Consider the following 17,576-nt stretch of genomic DNA (forward strand, 5'->3'; position numbering starts at 1 on the left):
CGAATTAAATCAGGTGGCTGGACACCTACCTCGCTTCCGAGATAGAATATAGAATTTAGATTTGTTTTCACCGGGTTAAAATAAAATCAAAACTACATACTAGTTGTAGCTAGTAAATGATTGATGACCGACAGGATTTGGGATGGTACATTTTGTAACATAACTATTTCTTCCTCGGAAGCGAGGTCGTGGTCGAAGTGCCAATAATATAGTAAGTAGTACTCATATTGTCACCCACCTTGCTTCCAAGAGTGAAATTGTTATGTCATATGTAATGTCATGCACAATCCAACAGAAAGTAGTTTCGACATGTAACACGGTGAAAACAATACTAAACAGCATTTATTCTCAGACAGGCGGATGTTCGTGACAGGGCGCCATCATTTATTAATATCGTGGTGTCACTGCCTAAAGTCAGTTTGAGTATCAGTTAGATTACAGTTTGTTTTCATCAAGGTAAAAGATCAAAACTACTTCCTACTCGCAGGTAAATATGTTTTTGCGTCATGACCAAAAGGATGTAAATTGAGGTTGGAAAGTAAGAATTCCTTTTACGAAACAGTCTTTACTAAGGTCAAACTCCCACTCTAAAGTTATCTTAGTGACTTACCATCATCTCAGAACGTCGTGAAGGAGACTTTGGACAGTAGCTTGAGGATTACCAATTACTAGCAGGTTAAAACTGCTTAATAAGTTAAACATAAACGTATTTATAGCCCACGCTGGATAATTCCCTCTTTGAATTATACTTGTTACCCTTGAGCAGGGAGTGTTTCCATAAAATTCTTACTTTCTCATCACTCACTATACTTTTGAATTACCAATCAAATAGATTTTCTCTATAAACACACAGTGAGCCTTCTGCGTATCGGCAAATAAACCAACCAATGAAAAGGCTTCGTTACACTTGAGTGCACACCCACCCGCTCTGACCGGAGTCGGTATCACGACTGCTTCGTTTCGAGGGAAGTAAACCCAAGAACAAATTATTGCACTTTTGATCCGTGATTCCACGCTGATAATTTTGTATATTTGTTTTTTCACTATCAGCACTGTATATTATATATACACATGCACGTGATAATTAGCATGTAGGTAATGTGGGTTGGTGGAGAAATTAGCTTCAGGAATTAAGTAGGATGTGTAGAATTTAGGAATTAGTGTAGGGAATGTATTTTTCTACGTGAGTGACAGAGAGCTACATTTGTTCAGTTTTTGTTCTTTGTTGTTTTGCATATTTTCCTTCCTTTTTTAAACATAATCACTATTATTTACATTTCTGTCTTGTGTCATATTTTGTTGAAGGAATTGACAAATACCACTGAACCGGAGAAGACTGTATTTCCTTCGCTTGTCCACCACTTGAAGTCGCAAATGCACAGATTCATTAGTTTCATTATACATGTACGAATTTTTAAATGTATGACGAAAATAAAACAACACAACAAATGTTTATACACAGAATTTTCAGTGTGAATATGCACTTATCCGCTAGACTACACAAGCCCTCTTTTCACTGCGATGTTTCAAGATTTTTCTTTAAAATATAACGATTTTGAGATGACACCCGACTTGAAACGCTTCACAGTACAAAGTCTAGGTATGTTGTAGTGTGAAGCTTCTCAAGTCGGGGGTCATCTCAAAATGTTTGTATTTTAAAAAATAATCTTTAATCCTTGCATTGACAAGAGGGCCTGTGCTAGGCCACTAGCTCGTCTCCGCATTGTTCTCAGTGCTTCAGGCTTGGTGCAGTGTTGGGGAGTAGACACAATTACCTTTCCAAACGGCCTTGACTCGACAGCGCTTCCTCGTCCAATTCGCGGTCTTGGCTACGAGATCAAGGACATGAACCCTGAGCTGATAATAAACATAACTTGCCCAAGGTGCAAACATCGCACAAGCTCTACGTATGTGTTTCATTTTGAAAATAACAATACGCTTTGTTTTTTTCTGTTTATTTACTTTATTTATTTCGAATATCAGACTTCTTCCTGTTCATGTGACATATATGTACACAATATAATAATTATATAGATTGGTAAAATGCATATTTGGAAATTTATGTACGAAGGAAATAAATCGCGCATTACGCAGCATCACCTCAACTGATTCAGTGTACAAAATATATGATAAAATGAAAGTTAGTCGTAACAGGTGAAGTTGTATTACATTCTTGTTGATAGCAAGATGACAATGAAATTCTACCTATTTCATTATTAGCTTAAAGGCCGAATAAACTGACAGTTTTGTACTCTTTTAACCATGACCTATGAAAGAGGCGTCGTTAGTCTTATGCGGAACACCAAACTCATTCTTTAAAAACGCGTGGTTAATCAATATCGAGCGATTAAACGCTGCCAAAACGTCGTCTGCTTCTCTCTCTCTCCAGAGACAGGTTACGTCACCAGAGCCCTGCGGTGACGTCATGTGAGGAAGGATTTTCAGTTGCATAGATGTGTAACAAGCCCGTCAGTTTGCTGATTTCCCGACAACAAAGACATGCCGAATCGTTGTGTTGCCATCAAATGCTCACAGGTGTCCGGTGATGTGCCACCATGCACAAATTTCCACGGGACCCCTCAGTTTGTGCTAAATATGTTGGTTGTGAGTGCAAAACGAGCGTTGTGGAAGCCTTTACGAATTAAATCAGGTGGCTGGACACCTACCTCGCTTCCGAGATAGAATATAGAATTTAGATTTGTTTTCACCGGGTTAAAATAAAATCAAAACTACATACTAGTTGTAGCTAGTAAATGATTGATGACCGACAGGATTTGGGATGGTACATTTTGTAACATAACTATTTCTTCCTCGGAAGCGAGGTCGTGGTCGAAGTGCCAATAATATAGTAAGTAGTACTCATATTGTCACCCACCTTGCTTCCAAGAGTGAAATTGTTATGTCATATGTAATGTCATGCACAATCCAACAGAAAGTAGTTTCGACATGTAACACGGTGAAAACAATACTAAACAGCATTTATTCTCAGACAGGCGGATGTTCGTGACAGGGCGCCATCATTTATTAATATCGTGGTGTCACTGCCTAAAGTCAGTTTGAGTATCAGTTAGATTACAGTTTGTTTTCATCAAGGTAAAAGATCAAAACTACTTCCTACTCGCAGGTAAATATGTTTTTGCGTCATGACCAAAAGGATGTAAATTGAGGTTGGAAAGTAAGAATTCCTTTTACGAAACAGTCTTTACTAAGGTCAAACTCCCACTCTAAAGTTATCTTAGTGACTTACCATCATCTTAGAACGTCGTGAAGGAGACTTTGGACAGTAGCTTGAGGATTACCAATTACTAGCAGGTTAAAACTGCTTAATAAGTTAAACATAAACGTATTTATAGCCCACGCTGGATAATTCCCTCTTTGAATTATACTTGTTACCCTTGAGCAGGGAGTGTTTCCATAAAATTCTTACTTTCTCATCACTCACTATACTTTTGAATTACCAATCAAATAGATTTTCTCTATAAACACACAGTGAGCCTTCTGCGTATCGGCAAATAAACCAACCAATGAAAAGGCTTCGTTACACTTGAGTGCACACCCACCCGCTCTGACCGGAGTCGGTATCACGACTGCTTCGTTTCGAGGGAAGTAAACCCAAGAACAAATTATTGCACTTTTGATCCGTGATTCCACGCTGATAATTTTGTATATTTGTTTTTTCACTATCAGCACTGTATATTATATATACACATGCACGTGATAATTAGCATGTAGGTAATGTGGGTTGGTGGAGAAATTAGCTTCAGGAATTAAGTAGGATGTGTAGAATTTAGGAATTAGTGTAGGGAATGTATTTTTCTACGTGAGTGACAGAGAGCTACATTTGTTCAGTTTTTGTTCTTTGTTGTTTTGCATATTTTCCTTCCTTTTTTAAACATAATCACTATTATTTACATTTCTGTCTTGTGTCATATTTTGTTGAAGGAATTGACAAATACCACTGAACCGGAGAAGACTGTATTTCCTTCGCTTGTCCACCACTTGAAGTCGCAAATGCACAGATTCATTAGTTTCATTATACATGTACGAATTTTTAAATGTATGACGAAAATAAAACAACACAACAAATGTTTATACACAGAATTTTCAGTGTGAATATGCACTTATCCGCTAGACTACACAAGCCCTCTTTTCACTGCGATGTTTCAAGATTTTTCTTTAAAATATAACGATTTTGAGATGACACCCGACTTGAAACGCTTCACAGTACAAAGTCTAGGTATGTTGTAGTGTGAAGCTTCTCAAGTCGGGGGTCATCTCAAAATGTTTGTATTTTAAAAAATAATCTTTAATCCTTGCATTGACAAGAGGGCCTGTGCTAGGCCACTAGCTCGTCTCCGCATTGTTCTCAGTGCTTCAGGCTTGGTGCAGTGTTGGGGAGTAGACACAATTACCTTTCCAAACGGCCTTGACTCGACAGCGCTTCCTCGTCCAATTCGCGGTCTTGGCTACGAGATCAAGGACATGAACCCTGAGCTGATAATAAACATAACTTGCCCAAGGTGCAAACATCGCACAAGCTCTACGTATGTGTTTCATTTTGAAAATAACAATACGCTTTGTTTTTTTCTGTTTATTTACTTTATTTATTTCGAATATCAGACTTCTTCCTGTTCATGTGACATATATGTACACAATATAATAATTATATAGATTGGTAAAATGCATATTTGGAAATTTATGTACGAAGGAAATAAATCGCGCATTACGCAGCATCACCTCAACTGATTCAGTGTACAAAATATATGATAAAATGAAAGTTAGTCGTAACAGGTGAAGTTGTATTACATTCTTGTTGATAGCAAGATGACAATGAAATTCTACCTATTTCATTATTAGCTTAAAGGCCGAATAAACTGACAGTTTTGTACTCTTTTAACCATGACCTATCAAAGAGGTGTCGTTAGTCTTATGAGGAACACCAAACTCATTCTTTAAAAACGCGTGGTTAATCAATATCGAGCGATTAAACGCTGCCAAAACGTCGTCTGCTTCTCTCTCTCTCCAGAGACAGGTTACGTCACCAGAGCCCTGCGGTGACGTCATGTGAGGAAGGATTTTCAGTTGCATAGATGTGTAACAACAAGCCCGTCAGTTTGCTGATTTCCCGACAACAAAGACATGCCGAATCGTTGTGTTGCCGTGAAATGCTCACAGGTGTCCGATGATGTGCCACCATGCACAAATTTCCACCGGACCCCTCAGTTTGTGCTACATATGTTGGTTGTGAGTGCGAAAAGAGCGTTGTGGAAGCCTTTACGAATTAAATCAGGTGGCTGGACACCTACCTCGCTTCCAAGATAGAATATAGAATTTAGATTTGTTTTCACCGGGTTAAAATAAAATCAAAACTACATACTAGTTGTAGCTAGTAAATTATTGATGACCGACAGGATTTGGGATGGTACATTTTGTAACATAACTATTTCTTCCTCGGAAGCGAGGTCGTGGTAGAAGTGCCAATAATATAGTAAGTAGTACTCATACTGTCACCCACCTTGCTTCCAAGAGTGAAATTGTTATGTCATATGTAATGTCATGCACAATCCAACAGAAAGTAGTTTCGACATGTAAGTCGGTGAAAACAATACTAAACAGCATTTATTCTCAGACAGGCGGATGTTCGTGACAGTGCGCCATCATTTATAAATATCGTGGCGTCACTGCCTAAAGTCAGTTTGAGTATCAGTTAGATTACAGTTTTGTTTTCATCAAGGTAAAAGATCAAAACTACTTCCTACTCGCAGGTAAATATGTTTTTGAGTCATGACCAAAAGATATTGTATTACACAGCCTGTAGCAGAACTGCAAGAACGATTTATAAGTATTATGACAACAAGCGATTTTGACAGAATAGTCTATGAAAATAAGTTGTATATCGCAAAATATGCAAAGCAGGTGACAAGACTGTGAAAACATAGAGTTTTCAGTTTTCAAAACAATTGTGACAATTGCAAGTTTAGACAAACTTGTAAACAAAATGATCTACCCCCGGAAATGTAGATGAATACTACAGCAACCCACATAGTATATTTCACTCTTCGTCGCTGAGATGCTCCCTCTGATTGGTTGAAATTTCGTTCGCTGGAGAAAATTGTGCACGCTTGTCAGAAACGTCGGTTGAAGGTAATTAAGTGTGGAAATGACCAGTTTTAAAGACGTGGTTTCATTTATAACGATGACAATAAATGATTTATGTGGTTGTATCACTCTAGAATAGATGTGATCTTTAAGTACTTTTGGAGCGGTCAGTTTCAATAAGCTGTCGCTAGATTTATGAATCATCAGAAAACTGACTAACAACACAGATAAGTCTCCAACATATTTAAACACATTTCTGAGTTGATGCAGTTTATCCTGCTCCGCATCTTCACTGGATAGATCTGGCTGTAGACTGGATGACTGTTATCGGACAGATAACAGTGGAAGGCAGGATCCAATGACGAACATGCGTCTTATACGGAATAGCCAGAAGATCTTATGGACCTCTTCGTCTCTTCATTCTGTAACGTCAGTTTCTTGTGGACAGTCAACCTCGCCCAGCATAACCCACTCCGTGTCTAATTCTGTAATCACAAAACGCACAGTATGACACACTAAATTGAATGATAAATTACCGACTGATTTCAAGAACAACGGTTCGTTAATGGAGTACGTATGAGCAACAAAGTCAGTCCGTTGTGCCCTTTCCGACGATTTAGTATCCAATCCCATTTGAATTAATGTAAAATTTGTCCAAAAGATAAATTATGACATCCTTCAGCAACGCTAAGGAGATAACTGTGACGCGGTACCTGTGGGTAGTCGAACGATCTTGTACTGACCTTGACACGGCGTCGTGATTCGTTTCTCAAACATCACACAGAGTGACTTCATGACGCAGTCTGTGAATAGAATAAGAGGCCTCTAACATCAGATCGCTTATGAGTTACACATCTAGATATATTATCACTGAAATCACAAGTTTGGTCCTCCTGGTCCTCGAACCTTTGTCAGTTCTAAGCGCCAGAGAATACTCCGTCTCCAATATCTATGGGAGTCAAGTATGTTTGGATGGATCACAGAACCGCAAACAGTGGAGACACCACATGTTCGCACATCCTGACTTTAACACCCACAACTTGCACAGTTGTCTAAAGAGTAAATGCTTGTTGCCTGACGTCACTCGCCAGTTCCACTGCTGCGGGATATCAAACTCCAGAAATTTATATCGGATATCAGTCTGAAGTCAATATCATGACAGCGCCATCACAAACGACAGTAAGGTTCTTTGAGACATTAATGTGGCCCCAAATCCCATTTTGATCAATTCTCAGAGAAAAATTGATTATGTTTTCATATTTAACAGCACAGAGAGTGCGAGCGAATATATATTTGCAACATTACAGAAATATTACGTCGGGGGACACCAGAAATGCACTTCACACATTCTACCCATGTGAGGAATCGAACCTTGGGGTTCAGTGTGGCAAGTGGATGCTTTAACCATTCACCTATCTCACCGCCCCGTTCCCAGTTAAAATCTGCATTTATAATTGACCTATGAATACACAAAGAGGGAACTAAGAAAAAGAAAGCAAATCTCACATTATTCAGCAGTGAATCGTCAGTTTTACTCGACATGTGCAGAAATAGCCCAGTTAACGAATAATACTCGGTTAATATATGTTCTTATAATACCTGACACACTGCCCGTCACGTCAGCAACACGTTCCTTACACGTGCCACAATGGCTGAAGTGTCGAATACAGCGGGAACAGCAGGTCACGTGACCACAAGGTAAACAGATGATGTCGGCCTCTCTGTTTAAGCAGTTTGTGCAGAATAACAGTTGCTTCAAATCTTCGTTTCCTGTCACCATTGACTGTATGTCTGAAGACAAATATAACGTTCAACGAACAATACAAATTGTATTGTGCTTGTATACCACCAAGACCCAAAACTGTGTACAACTTGTGAAACAGTTTACTCATAGGAATTACAAGCGTTGATCTTTTTGATTTTTAGCTTGCCAGCAATTCGGCAATAATGTGAAGTCTTCATATTACCAAACCACCACACCACGCCGAAACATCAAGAAAATGGGTCTCTCATCTCCTCAAAACATAGGAAATTACAAGGATATACATACAGAGAGAGAGAGAGAGAGAGAGAGAGAGAGGAGGGAGAGAGGGAGAGAGAGAGAGAGAGGGAGAGAGAGAGGGGGGAGAGAGGGAGAGAGAGAGAGGAGGGAGAGAGAGAGGGAGAGAGAGAGAGAAAGAGAGGAGGGAGAGATTGAGAGAGAGGGAGAGAGAGAAAGAGAGAGGAGGGAGAGAGGGAGAGAGAGAGGGAGAGAGAGAGAGAGGAGGGAGAGGGAGAGAGAGGGAGAGAGAGAGAGTGAGAGAGAGAAAGAGAGGAGGGAGAGAGGGAGAGAGAGAGAAAGAGAGAGGAGGGAGAGAGAGAGAGGAGGGAGAGAGAGAGAAAGAGAGAGGAGGGAGAGAGAGAGGAGGGAGAGAGAGAGAAAGAGAGAGGAGGGAGAGAGAGAGAGAGAGAGAGAGAAGGTTTGAGAGGGTCGTAGCATGGTATCTGATCCGGTGATCCGGGCAGACGTGACAACAGGTCGGCAACAATAGGCCAAATGGTGGCACACGTTCTGCAAAATAGCGTATCACTAGTTACACTGCTCTACTTACCAGCATTGGAGTATTCTATGTTCTTCCTGTCAGAACTAATCTGCAGTCTTCTTGGATCACCTTGACAAGAAGGAGCATGGGAGTTATAAATATAATGTACATGTTAATCCTTTCTCTAATCATGAAAATAATCAAAGCGCCCAAACTCGACCCCGACTACTTCACAAAATGAATACTATAATATTTTTCACTGGTCGATCTGGGTCCATGGGTTGATGTACCCTCGATGACTGTTGTTCCCTGAAACCGAACAGACATCGAGGGTACATCAACCGTTGGGCGCCGAGGGACCAGTGAACAACGTATTTATCTTGCCGAAAACCTCAATGTTAATTTTGAACTGTTTGAAGTATGGTTATGGCATCGTACACTTCAGTCAACCTGCGTGAATCAAACGATTCGAATTTTGAATTTTGCTGTTTCCCCGCGGCAAGTTATGCCTTAGTAAAGTCGCCGCGGTGTAATTCCACTTCTTAATATTCACATGATCTACATTTGAAGGTTTTTGTCAAAATTTATCTATTGGAACGTGAGGCAAATCTTCTCGTAGCCATCGCTAGATTTTTCAAACAACACAAGAAAAACTGACTTACTGAGTTATCTCCCTTCAAACGCTTTGCATTCTCTTAACATCGGTAAATTCCGTGTACCATGCGTGATTTAATGTTATTCGAGATAAAGAAGTACTACCATGAAGTACCAAATGCGTTCCCATTGGTACATTGAAAATAATAGAAGAGCGTCTAGCCAATAAGAAAACGACATTTACCTGTGAGGTAAGATTATGTTCGATATTCCTATTGTCTCTAGAACGTGACACACACACACACACACAACCTACACTCCTTGCTTCAGTACCTATCAGACGGGACACTATAGATAGGAAGAGGTGGTGATTGTGGTTAGTGGTAAACGTTCTCTTATCACGCTGAAAACCGCGGTTCGATTCCTCATATGAGTACTGTGAAGCCCAGTTCTGGTGCCTCTGAGCTGTAATGTTGGTGGATTATTGCTGCAAGTATAGTAAAACCATACTCATTCACTGGATAGGGAATAAGTTTATCATACTTGCCGCTGATTACTCTTAACTGTTCAATATTATGCATTGCCATTCGAATCTCTTGGGCCCCTTCGGCTGGGGTCTTGTGGTGGATATCTTTACTGTTGACAATTATAGTGTAAATATCCAAGGGAACACTCAACGTTGATATCACTGCTCCAGCGACCTTGGCAGCCATAAGACCAGTCTTCAGAACCCCTGCCAGTGTCCTACTTGTGGCTTCTATCGCCTCTCTTGTCGCTATAGCGGAGGCAACTGCAGCAACTCTCAATCCCTGACCCACTGGGCCAGCTGTTGTTCGTAAACCTAAAGACACATTCTCATAGATCGTAGACTGAGAGAGGCCAAAAGCCTCGCCTCTCAAGTCCACAAACAGGAGTTCATTATTACCACTTTCATTGAGGACTTTGGCAAACTTTATAAGTTGTTTTGATGTTTCAAAGTACTTGTCCTTTGCTTCCTGAGCTTGTGTGAAAGTCTTGCTTTTAATCAGTTTACCAACGATTGTGTTGCCAATGGTTCCGACCCCGCTGGACACCCCCAAGGCCAGGCCACCTATTGTCAGTCCTAAGGAGGTTCCGAAGGTGAAGGGGGCAGTAGCAACCCCTGCTATGGTAAGTCCACTTGCGACTATTCCTGTTGACGCAAAAGTCAGATCCGCAATCTTGGTGTTCCGAGTATGTTTGTCCAAATCATCGGCAAGGGCGTTCAGAGTCCTCACTACCTCGGACCTTTCTTTTTCTTCCTTGTCAACAAGACGATTCAAAATGTCTGACAGCAGTTTATCCTTATCCTGTTTAGAATACAACATAACGGTAGGGTTCCTTATTCTTTATTATTATAACGGTAAGGTTGCCGTTCTTTCATCACATGTTTTGCTGAAACATAAAAATGTCACGTCATAAATATTTGTAAGTTTATCACCTGTCACATGTGACTAAAACACATTGGTGACACACAGTTTCCTGTAAGTGGAGCTGTCCTGTATGCCACTTCAGGTCACCATCAAGGTAAGCTGTACGTAATGTGTCTAATCTTCACCGCCAAGTTCATATTTGATGATAATTGCAGACGTACACATTTCGTTATAACAAAGTCTCACCTTCAGTCGGAACAGCTTAAAGATCACATATACTCTAGTAGGGTACAAATACAAAATCACTTGCTGACATCGCTATAAATAAAACCCCGCCATTAAAACTACTCATTTCGACCGTTAATTAACTTAAATCGACCTTTTTGTCAACAGTGCACAATTCTCAGCCGCAAACGAAATTTCAACCAATCAGAGCGTGACGTAATAGTAGGTATAGAAAAGAGGGTCTGTGCAGTATTCATCTACATTTCAGGGGTTAAACTATTTCGTTTACAGGTTTGTACAAACCTGAAATCGCGAAAACTGTTGAGAAAAATGAAAGCTATATGTTCTCACAATCTACTATCATTTAGTTTTGTCTCCTGCTTTGCCTAGTTTTCGAGTTACAACCCTTGTTTTCATAGACGATTCTGTCAAAATCACTTGGTGTCGCTAGGTTGTAATCCGTGTTAAGTGGTATAAACCTACACGTTATTTGTCATCATTCACTTGATGCTCAGTTAATGAATTTATAACAGGTATAATTAGTGGTAACGCCACTTAGATTACCCGGCAAAGGCCCCAATTTGGCATTTCTTGTGTCTGGATCCATCAAAGGATTAACCGATAACACGCTGATTGATCAATTAGTTTAATGCGGCTTTAAATGGGGGATTTGTCTAAAGGTAGTGTTTATGTAGGTAAATATTTTTTTTCTAATCCATACTGAATACACTCTGTCGTGTCTGTGTCTATGTACAAACACACCCTTCTTTCAAAGGATTAACCGCCAATACACTGACTGATTGCTCATTATTGGTTAACTAAATAACTTTTTAAAAAGAATGACGCATATTATGCAATTAGTTATCTGGTATGCTATCTTGGGTAACAAATGAGACTATACAGCAATGTGAAAAACCTGAAACGATACATCACTTTTCGAATTTTAGACTGTTAAAAGACACATCACTTGGGAAATCTGCAGATGAATTATATATCACTTGTTTTTGTGGATTTTGATGGATACATTCCTCGAACAAGGTAATAGCCTGACATTGCTCCTTTAACTTTAATTTTAATATTTGCATTTTTGTTTTAAATAAGTTGTCATAGCTTTCAACAGAGTCATTGTTTTCGTCGTGAAGTGTAATGATGCAGACGACATATACTAGGGCGTGCGTGCGAATTATGATTCTATATATATAGGCAAACTGTGAAATGTCTACATATTACATTCCTGTTATACATTCGCAGATAGTTTCTTTCTATTAAGTTTCAAAATACATACAAGTATGATTATAAAGTAATTAGGATTATGAGACCAAGTATAAAAACGTATATTGACAAGTGCCTACATACTGGTGAGTGAACATTAAAACCAAATAAATTTAGCAAGTGAAGAAATTTATCGCGCTGTATTTTCACTTCGACCCCGACTTCCCTTAGGTTATGTTACAGGTTGTGTCATGCAAACTCATTTGGTAATGATTCAAATACATATTTATGCATTTTTGATTTTATAACTTGATGAAAACAAACCATAATCTCATTAATTCAAATGGATTTGACGTCACGATTTTCAAAAATGGTGGCGCCCTGTCTTGGGATGAATGCTATTTAAGTTTCTTTTCACCGACTTACAAAAGCAAAATTACTTTCTACTGGTAGTAAAATATGTATTTCATTGATGGACAATAGGATTTTACATGACATTGCTCATAACATAACAATTTCTCTCTTGGAAGTGAGGTGGAGGTCAATATAACATTGCTTGCAATTTAAATGTCACTTCGACCCCCACCTTGCTTCCTTGGAAGAAGTCCTTATGTTAAAAGTTGCAAAATCCTTTTGGCCATGCTTCAAATGCATATTTAACTACCAGTAAAAAGTAGTTTTGATTTTCTAACTTGATGAGAACAAATCATAATCTAAATAATTCAAAAATACCTGCGCCCTGCCTGAGGATGAATGCTATTTAAGTTTCTGTTCACCGACTTACAAAAGCAAAATTACTTTTCAATGGTAGTAAAATATGTATTTTATTGATGGACATTAGGATTTTACATGACATTGCTTATAACATAACAATTTCACCCTTGGAATCGGTCAATATGAGGGGTCAATATAATATTCCTTACGATAATACTGTCACTTCGACCACAGCCTCGTTTCTGAGGAAGAAAGCGTTATATCCATGCAAAATCCTTTTGGTCAGCAATGTGTAGTAAGCAGTCTGGATTTTATAAACTCGATGAAACTTAGCTCCATTTTCTATCCTGGAAGCGTGGTATTGGGGCGAACCATCCGATTTAGTATACCGCACGCTTCCACAACGCTCACTTCGCACACACTAACAACCAATTTAAGCACAAACTACGGGGTCCGGTGGAAATCTGTGCATAGTGACACCATCACCCGACACCAAGGAACAATTGACGGCAACACAACAATTCGGTATGTCTTTGGTGACGTCGAGAAATCAGCAAACTGACGAGCTTCCTACACATTGTTTATACATTTAACTGGAAACCGTTCCTTCTATGACGTCACTGTAGGGCTCTGGCGACAGAATTACGTAACTTGTCTGCGGTTTCGTTTGCGGGCGAGAGAGAAGCAGACGGCCTTTTAGCAACTTTTGAGCGCTTGGTATTAATTAACCACAATTTTAATTCTTATTTTTTAAATGGTGGTCCGTTTACGACTACCCAGAAGTCTTTCTTATGCAGTGATAAAAAGAGTACCAAAAATTGAGTTTTGTTGTTCTTTAAGCAGCAACATATTTTGCCTACAACAGATTTTAACATACATCCTTGCAGTTTGCTGAAACTTGACAGTTCCTTTTCTCTAGGCGCAACGGGTACACTCATAACGCAACCCTCTGTCTAGACGCCTTTAGGCTTGAACATACAGTGTGTGATATGTGCACAATAATGTGACACTGACAGAATACTTACACCTTCTGACCATTCAAGCCCTTGTCTCTCTTCCATTAAGTTTACCGCCCTGACAATATGGCGTCGATGATGTAGCGGCCCCGCTAGCCTGTGACTAGTGAAAGTACAGTCGGGCCAGTAAACGTCCACAGTCACTCTCTTGTGAATTCTCATGGGGCCACTTTGTAAATATGTCACTCACTTCGGCTTGATAAATTATAATACACTTTTAAATGTCATGCGAGATTATGACCTGACCAAAATGTTCATCATATTAGCGGTTTAATGATAAAGACAGCGTCATGTAGACATTATCGTATTCTCAACTATTTTTAAAACAGTTTTTGCTTAGTTTCTACATTCATATTTCGGGCTGTTGAATTATTTTGTGGGGCTAGTAACAAAGCCCGACTGGCTGTTGAATTGTTTTGTGTTGCTAGTAACAAAGCCCGACTGGCTGTTGAATTATTTTGTGGGGCTAGTAACAAAGCCCGACTGGCTAGGAAAAGTAGAAACTAAAAGAAATGGAAAAGCGTAATTTGGCTGGGGGAATATTTGCTAACTGTAAAGAAAACTTTTTGATACACGCCAGCAGGCTATGTGCTTGGAGCAGGTATGACGGATGAAGGTGGGGAGGTGAGGGAGTGACGGAGTGACGGGTTGAGAGGGTGAGGGGTGAGGGCGGTGCGGCTCGTGGATGAGATGGTGCAGTACGAGTACTCAGTGTACTGCCACTGCGTATCTTGCTCCGGATTCGAACAGGTTATGATCCTTGGTGTAGGAACTGTGTATTTAGCATAGCGTTTGTAATATTCAGTACTAAACGGCTTTACACCAACACGCACCTCGACGGTAATTACTAACACCAGTCTATTAATCACTCAAGCGTGGAAATAGCATTCATACATTACAGGCTGCAATGTACTCAGTTACAAGTCAGGGATAATCTATTATATCTCTATATAGGCTCCCTGTACAAATGTAACATAACTCTGTCGAGCTTAGAGTTCACTACAAGAGATCTATTCAATCGACATAATGGTGTACAGGCTTGGCTCTGCCAGCGATTTGTTTCACCGACATGTGATACACAGGTTTAGTTCTGCTGCTGAGGTGGCGAAGTGGAAATATCGATTCAGTCACATATGTGTAGAGTGATTGTATCGTCTCGTTATACAGTGTCGGTGTTACAAACACATTTAATAGTGCTTTCAGTGAACGAAATAACTATTAACGCCATATATTGAAACACACATGCAAGCAGGAGAAGAAATGGTCAAGGTTCGTTTGTCCTCAGTAATTTGGACCTGTATATAGTCGGTGCACGGCGGTACTAGGTTGCACATAAGGGGACAAGTAGAATTCCGAGATAGGTTTTAGTGTGGACATATATGTTCATGCGACATCCATGATTTAGATCTACAACACGTATGACATCGATTTCAAGCAATATGGACGTATGGTAACTCACTGTTTTACACCCGGAAGCACGATGTTTTCTGTGCATCTTATGGCTTCTTCTCTAGCGATTATTAACAAGCAGTCGACTACTTCCGGGTTAGCTGTACATACTATGTATAGGCCACGCGTCACGTTGAGGTACGGAGGTTGTCAGGTCTTCAGGTTGTCAGGCTGTTTGTGTGTTGTTTAACCTCGCACTCGGCGACATTCCAGCTTTATGGCGGCGATCTGTAGATAATCTGAACCGGAAAATAGAAACGTCATCTACACAATGGGGAAACGATTTCATGTGTCAGGATAGTCAGCGAGTCTGATCACTGATCCCGTTAGTCGTCTCTTAACACAAAAATGCATGGCCTGTTTCGCTGTTTACAGACCTTCACAAATACACACAATGCAACCATCATGTGTAAGGTGCATATGTGTTACGATTGCCATTCTCTTGTCACCATATGGCGGAAATATTGCCCAGGTGACGTGAAATAACGACTCACTCACTTTTGCCGTTCTGCTAATTCAAAACACTAGTATTTAACATTTTTGCACATACATTTTCAACATTATCAGGTACAGCCAGTATGGGTGTCACTCAACATAACACGTGAATTTAGTGATTTTTGTTTATGCCCACGGTGTATAAGTATTCGATTTTAAAACAAAAACATCTAGAAGCTGGTATAAGGATCGATCGGGTTATTAAAGACTTTCATGAGCCCCACACGTAAAAGTTAAACACGTATCAGTTAAATAACTGCTGTCACTAATATAAATCATGTAAAAATCAAGCAAAGGAAAACTGTTAATGAAGACTACATGTCTGAATTAAATAATATTCCGATTTCACGCCTGTTGTACGTTTTCGTGTTTTAAAGCACTCACGTTCTTTCTTATATTCAGCTTCATTCACGTAAATAGTGTCACAAGATCATTCCCAAGTTGAAACCAACTCTCTTCTATATTTTAATAGTTTTTTTTATTCTCTTCAGTTGGATACACGCATCAATTTTCAGAAGCATTCCTACGTGAGAGACGATATACATAGAAATTCACACACATATATAGCCTATGATTACACGATGCCATTTAGAAAGTGGTCAAATGCAACATATGTCATATTTGGGATTTCACTTTCTTAGTAAAGTACAAGTTCTAGTACTTTTTCCCATCCGGGATTCGAACCCGCACCCTCAGAGTCAGGCACCTAATCGCCAGCACACAAAGTCAGCCGCCTAGCCCGCTCAGCCACCGCGACTTCCACAAAAATGAAAGTCGGACAACTGGTAGTCTAGACTGCGTACCTTGTGTACCCCTCTGATGAGTGTAAATTGGCACGGCTCCCACGGCCGAAAGCTATGATTACACGATGCCATTTAGAAAGTGGTCAAATGCAACATATGTCATATTTGGGATTTCACTTTCTTAGTAAAGTACAAATTCTAGTACTTTTTTCGGTTGAGTCCCATCCGGGATTCGAACCCGCACCCTCAGAGTCAGGCACCGAATCGCCAGCACACAAAGTCAGCCGCCTAGCCCGCTCAGCCACCGCGACTTCCACAAAAATGAAAGTCGGACAACTGGTAGTCTAGACTGCGTACCTTGTGTACCCCTCTGATGAGTGTAAATTGGCATCCGAATCCCGGATGGGACTCAACCGAAAAAAGTACTAGAATTTGTACTTTACTAAGAAAGTGAAATCCCAAATATGACATATGTTGCATTTGACCACTTTCTAAATGGCATCGTGTAATCATAGCTTTCGGCCGTGGGAGCCGTGCCAATTTACACTCATCAGAGGGGTACACAAGGTACGCAGTCTAGACTACCAGTTGTCCGACTTTCATTTTTGTGGAAGTCGCGGTGGCTGAGCGGGCTAGGCGGCTGACTTTGTGTGCTGGCGATTAGGTGCCTGACTCTGAGGGTGCGGGTTCGAATCCCGGATGGGACTCAACCGAAAAAAGTACTAGACTTTGTACTTTACTAAGAAAGTGAAATCCCAAATATGACATATGTTGCATTTGACCACTTTCTAAATGGCATCGTGTAATCATAGCTTTCGGCCGTGGGAGCCGTGCCAATTTACACTCATCAGAGGGGTACACAAGGTACGCAGTCTAGACTACCAGTTGTCCGACTTTCATTTTTGTGGAAGTCGCGGTGGCTGAGCGGGCTAGGCGGCTGACTTTGTGTGCTGACGATTAGGTGCCTGACTCTGAGGGAGCGGGTTCGAATCCCGGATGGGACTCAACCGAAAAAAGTACTAGAATTTGTACTTTACTAAGAAAGTGAAATCCCAAATATGACATATGTTGCATTTGACCACTTTCTAAATGGCATCGTGTAATCATAGCTTTCGG

The 17,576-nt window shown here is 40.2% G+C and overlaps 1 protein-coding gene across 1 annotated transcript; it reads right to left on the reverse strand.

The window, feature by feature from the left end:
- Positions 1-4,576: 4,576 nt before the first annotated feature.
- Positions 4,577-15,401, reverse strand: LOC137296722 (apolipoprotein L4-like). The gene is made up of 6 exons (XM_067828552.1): positions 15,233-15,401; positions 9,763-10,628; positions 8,691-8,750; positions 7,699-7,890; positions 6,843-6,902; positions 4,577-6,584 (listed from the first exon to the last, which is right to left on the reverse strand). The coding sequence occupies exons 2-6, from the start codon at positions 10,559-10,561 to the stop codon at positions 6,517-6,519; spliced, it is 1,179 nt and encodes a 392-aa protein (XP_067684653.1). The 5' UTR covers positions 10,562-10,628; positions 15,233-15,401; the 3' UTR covers positions 4,577-6,516.
- Between the last annotated feature and the right edge of the window lie 2,175 nt (positions 15,402-17,576).

The sequence above is a fragment of the Haliotis asinina genome, chromosome 9 (assembly GCF_037392515.1).
Source record: "Haliotis asinina isolate JCU_RB_2024 chromosome 9, JCU_Hal_asi_v2, whole genome shotgun sequence".
NCBI lineage: Eukaryota > Metazoa > Mollusca > Gastropoda > Lepetellida > Haliotidae > Haliotis > Haliotis asinina.